The following is a 5,526-nucleotide window of genomic DNA, read 5'->3' as shown; positions in this document are numbered from 1 at the left end:
CGTAGAAATTGAAACAGAAACAACAGGTTGTAGGAAATGAAACAAGGAAAAAAACAGGTCGTAGAAATTGAAACAGAAAAAACAGGTTGTAGGAAATGAAACAGAAAAAAACAGGTCGCGGAAAAAGAAACCTGGGGGAGAAAGAGAAATCTTTTCTTTTCTCTCTCTCTCTGCTCATAATTTCATAATTTAAAATTCCATATATGACGGTTGCCATAGCAACACATAAGTGACATTTTTTCCTTCTTCTCGCGGAAAAAGAAACCTGGGGGAGAAAGAGAAATCTTTTCTTTTCTCTCTCTCTGCTCATAATTTCATAATTTAAAATTCCATATATGACGGTTGCCATAGCAACACATAAGTGACATTTTTTCCTTCTTCTTTTTTTTACTCCTTACACTCTTCAGTCATTTTTAATGTGTTGACAACCCAGTCATTAGCCATCTATTACTTATGGTGGTGTTCGCTGTCCTTGATTATTTTCTGGTGTCTCTCGATGGCCTCCTTATGGCGTTTGATTTGCTCCTTATGGAACGCGATCTCCTTATGCGTATGATCCCTTAGTGCTGCCAGCTGCTCCTTTTGCTGAAATAGAAAAGGATTTATCAGACACCATCAGGTATAACCAATCTCAGTGGTGCAGTGGTTAGCACGGTGGACTTTGAATCTGGAGGTTGGTGGTTCGAGTCCAAGTCAAATCATAAAATTTAGCGTAGCATATTAGGTGGGGAACGAAAATTTGTGACAGACATTTATGCTTACCACAGTTAAAAGTCCTAAAATATTATTTCTGCTACACATTATCAGGGTATACCTGACATCAGTGCCCTAAATCACCAAAGTATGGGAAAGTATCTTACAAGTGTAATAGCCAATGGAAAAGCAGAATTTTGAATTTGGACGAATCATATCGAAATATGGAATTGTAAATACTTTTCCATACTTTGGTGATTTAGGGCACAGGTGTACCACTGTACCTGCATGACAGTGGCTGGCCTTACCTTCTTGTAGAAGTACTCATCTTCCTTGGCAGCAGCCATCTCTCCCAGTTTGCCTCCAGACTCCCGGATAGAGCCTCCTCCACCTCCTCCTCTCCCTGCTCCACTGCCACGTCCCCCTACATCGCATACTCGTATACATCTGGAGGAGAAAACCAAAATTATTATTCCTATGCCAACCGGATGAACAAACGCCACGTCAATGGAAAAATGGAAAATTGCTACAAAAAGGAGCTGTCACAAATGAGCAATGCTCAGTGTTACATATATGGTTAGGTTAAACGCAAAAAGCAGCTTTCACAATTTGACCAGTGACCAGTGTTATTTATAGGGTTAGGTTAAACACAAAAGGAGCTTTCTTTTTCATTGTCGTGGCTTCTGAATAATTACTTCGTCTTTGCTGTGAAAATGGCCTTTAGTTCACTTGAATATGATGAAACACTCACGTGTGGAAGAAAGGAGCTTTCTTTTTCACTGTCGTGGCTTCTGAATAATTACTTCGTCTTTGCTGTGAAAATGGCCTTTAGTTCACTTGAATATGATGAAACACTCACGTGTGGAAGAGATTGATGCTGCAGGATGATGTAACTGATGTAAGCATTTTCCTCAATGCCATTGTGACGATTGATAAAGGATCTTGTAAATTTTGCAACAAAAAATTTCTGCAAAAATCACCAGGAATGTATATGTATGTTTATCATGAAATTTTTAACTAATGAAATAGCTGGCCTACTGACGATTTCCTTCCATGAACTTGTCACAACTTAGCCAGCCTATTATTATTTTAAAGCGGTTTATGTGCCGCGTCCATTTTATTTTAGGACTATTGCAGTTGCACTGTAGCCAGCCTATTTAGTGGTTGGTAGCGCGTCTGCCTTGTAAGTGCTAGGCCGCGGATTCCATTCCCGCCCGGGACGGATTTTATCCTGAAGGGACAAGGTTCGTTCTCGGAACGGCTGGCTTTCTCCTATCCTGTCTTCCTTCTCTCTTCGATTTCGGGACGATAAGACCTTAAGGAAAAGTGGGTTTTTTGGGATGATTTAATATGACCTGAAAGCCGCCGACCCCCAAACGCTAAAGTAACAAGGAATTTTAATTGTGTTGAGCATAAATGCTTGTCACAAATGTCGTCCCTTGCTTAATAGACTACGCTAAATTTTATGACTTGACTTGGACTGGAACCACCAACCTCCAGATCCAGAGGAATTTTTAATCGTGTTAAACAGATTTAAATGCTTGTCACAAATATCGTTCCCCGATTATTAATTACACCTAGATAAATTTTATGACTTGCCTTGGACTCGAACTATCAACCTCCAGATCCGAAGTCCAACACGTTAACAACTGCACCACTGAGGTTGGTTGATATTAACCATGGATGTAAAATAATGCCTTGAATTAAGGAATTGGCTGTTTGAGGTAGAAACTTTCTAGTTAAATCCCCCATTCTACCTCTAAATTGGGCGTTTAAAGGTAGAAACTTTTTAGCTAAATCCCCCTTGGGGATGAGCTAATCTTTTCTAGTAGTTAATCAACGTTGAGTCATAGTAGTTACTCAACGCAAGTGTCAAGCAATGTGACGTCACTCAAAGTCCATATCTCTCTCTCTCTCTCTCTCTTCATCCCTCCTCCTCCTCCTCCTCCTCCTTCTTCCTGTCTTCTATGTTCTTCCATTATCAAGTTTTTTGAGTAGAAAATAATTTATTCAGATTTCTCTCTCTTCTCTTCTTGTTTCTTTCTTCTTCTTCTTCTTCTTCTTCTTCTTCTTCTTTTTCTTCTTCATTTTCCTTCGTTATTTTCTTATCCTCTTGAATGCCAAGATTACCAAGGTGTTTGGAAACCATCCTCACAATGGACTTCATATTAGAATAATGATAGGTTTGGGTTACTTTAATCATACAATGTTCAGCTTGCAAAAGCTCAGCAACCTTCAAACTTCCAAACTGACGATCTTCGAATTTCTTCAGACAGTTTTGTTTGAATCGCAGAATCCAGGCAATAACTCGTTTGGCGTGGGAAAAGGACGAAAATCGTTCAAGCAGGGCAATTCCACCCGTATCAACTGACACGGTTGCAGTGATGACAGGAGCAGTTTTAAAGGGAACGATAATAAAAAATAAATAAATGCAGTTTCTTTGTGTCTTGATTTTAAATCATTACATGAAAGTAAAATCGAAAAATCAAATCAAGAATAATAATAAACTGAATATTAAACAAAGTAGGTACATAGGTACTGATTTTCTCTAATCACGATCGAATAAACTACGGGCTAAAAAATTCCCGGAGGGACGGGCCCATATGTAGGTACTGATTTTCTCTAATCACTACGGGCTAAAAAATTCCCGGAGGGACGGACCCTGCTTGTTTAATTAACGTACTGGTTTTCTCTAACCACGATCGAATAAACTACGGGCTAAAAAATTCCCGGAGGGACGGGCCCAGCTTGTTTCTCTTTGGAGAAAAAAAGAAGAGAATAAAGTACAAAATTAAAAATGATATATTTTTTTCTGTGTTAGATTTCCACCATCTTGAATTTTTTGCCTCATTATGTCGTCGACGAAAGGAGGGAGGAAGAGAGGGAGAGGAGGAGAGAGAGAAACCTCTTCTCATTTTACTTTAAATTATTCATAATGAAAAAGAAAAAAAAGAGAAAGATCTTGGAAGAGAAATTAGAATGATGATGAGAAGGACGAAAGAAAAAAGAGGAGGAGGAGAAGAAGAGAAAAAGATAAAAGAAGAAAGATAGGAGGAAGAAGAACAAGCTGGGCCCGTCCCTCCGGGAATTTTTTAGCCCGTAGTTATGTACCTACCTAATTTGATTAATATTCAGTTTATTTTTATTAATTTGATTTTACTTTCATGTAATGATTTAAAATCAAGACTAGAGCCCGTTCTCCCTTTATTCCTTTAAGTCACCCATCCATTTATCACCCATTTAGGTCACCCATCCTTGCTCGGCGTAGCCTAACATAGGTGACGCTAAAACCGGTACGGTTTTAAATTATCGACTGAAGTGTTATCTAAAACTTTCTCGCCTTGAATTCATAGGTCGTCGCGACAAATTTCAAGATCAGAGCTCATTTGTGTGAGAAAATGTGAAAAAAAAATCCCCAAAAACCAGGTTTTTTTGGCTTTATGGTTCTCTGGACAAAATTTGCACCACCATTTTGTGTTCCTGGTTAAAAGACCGTGTTCCTGGTAAAAAGACCTTTAATTTGATATATTCGGTCAACCAGGTTTGGATAAGTGGATAGAATTTACATTGTACGTATGGAATATGGAATAGAATTTACATTGTACGTATGGAATATGGGAGAGAAATGGGATAGAATTTACATTGTACGAATGGAATATGGAATAGAATTTACATTGTACGTATGGAATATGGAATAGAATTTACATTGTACGTATGGAATATGGAATAGAATTTACAATGGAATATGGGATAGAATTTACATTGTATGTATGGAATATGGAATAGAATTTACATTGTACGTATGGAATGTGGAATAGAATTTACATTGTACGTATGGAATATGGGAGAGAAATGGGATAGAATTTACATTGTACTTATGGAATATGGGATAGAATTTATATTGTACGTATGGAATATGGAATAGAATTTACATTGTACGTATGGAATATGGAATAGAATTTACATACGTAAGGAATATGGAATAGAATTTACATTGTACGTATGGAATATGGGAGAGAAATGGGATAGAATTTACATTGTACGTATGGAATATGGGAGAGAATTTACATTGAGAACAAGAAGAAAACCAAGAAGGAGAGGAAGAAGGAGAAGAAGAAGACGGTCGACGACGAAAAAGAAGGAGTAGAAGAAGAAGACGACGAAGAAAAATAAGAAGAAGAAGACGGTCGACGACGAAGAAGAAGAACAAGAGGAAGAAGAAGACGAAAAAAAAGAAGACTTTCTTCCCTGTGAAAGATTTCTGTCCATCTTCAAAATGAGGAGGATGATGCTGGTTGGTTGGTTAGTTGGTTGGGAGAGAATTTAAATTGTACGTATGGAATATGGGATAGAATTTACATTGTACGTATGGAATATGGGATAGAATTTACATTGTACGTATGGAATATGGAATAGAATTTACATTGTACGTATGGAATATGGGATAGAATTTACATTGTACGTATGGAATATGGGATAGAATTTACATTGTACGTATGGAATATGGGAGAGAAATGGGATAGAATTTACATTGTACGTATGGAATATGGGAGAGAAATGGGATAGAATTTACGAATGGAATATGGGATAGAATTTAAATACATTATACCGGCTGTTATTAGTTCTCCTTCCACAAACATCCAAGCCAAAAAGTTCATCCAAAACCATCCACCGAAATTTTCATCCACCCAATGACAACTCCACAAAAGCTCTCCCTCGCGCCTGTGCTCCAAAACACAAACCCTCCCAGCATAGTTAAATGCTTGTCACAAATATCGTTCCTCGAATATTACACCTAGATAAATTTTATGACTTGACTTGGACTCGAACCAC

General features: G+C 37.8%; 1 protein-coding gene across 1 annotated transcript; it reads right to left on the bottom strand.

The window, feature by feature from the left end:
- Positions 1 to 249: 249 nt before the first annotated feature.
- Positions 250 to 1,787, bottom strand: LOC103509535 (ATPase inhibitor mai-2, mitochondrial-like). Its single transcript, XM_008474158.3, has 3 exons — positions 1,553 to 1,787; positions 1,002 to 1,140; positions 250 to 585 (listed from the first exon to the last, which is right to left on the bottom strand). Exons 1-3 carry the CDS (start codon positions 1,612 to 1,614, stop codon positions 448 to 450), a joined length of 339 nt encoding a protein of 112 aa, XP_008472380.1. The 5' UTR covers positions 1,615 to 1,787; the 3' UTR covers positions 250 to 447.
- Between the last annotated feature and the right edge of the window lie 3,739 nt (positions 1,788 to 5,526).

This window comes from Diaphorina citri, unplaced genomic scaffold, assembly GCF_000475195.1.
Source record: "Diaphorina citri unplaced genomic scaffold, Diaci psyllid genome assembly version 1.1 scaffold508, whole genome shotgun sequence".
NCBI classification, from domain to species: Eukaryota; Metazoa; Arthropoda; class Insecta; order Hemiptera; family Psyllidae; genus Diaphorina; species Diaphorina citri.
The sequence above is the reverse complement of the archived record's forward strand: the minus strand, read 5'-3'. Positions and strand labels throughout refer to the sequence as shown.

What these genes read in the sequence shown, in the direction of transcription:
- LOC103509535 (XM_008474158.3), bottom strand. Translation starts at nt 1,614, where the DNA reads ATGGCATTGAGGAAAATGCTTACATCAGTTACATCATCCTGCAGCATC. An exon ending in AGCATCAATCTCTTCCACAC is followed by an intron (nt 1,141 to 1,552) that starts GTGAGTGTTTCA and finishes TTTCTCCTCCAG; the next exon opens with ATGTATACGAGTATGCGATG. An exon ending in ATGAGTACTTCTACAAGAAG is followed by an intron (nt 586 to 1,001) that starts GTAAGGCCAGCC and finishes TTTCTATTTCAG; the next exon opens with CAAAAGGAGCAGCTGGCAGC.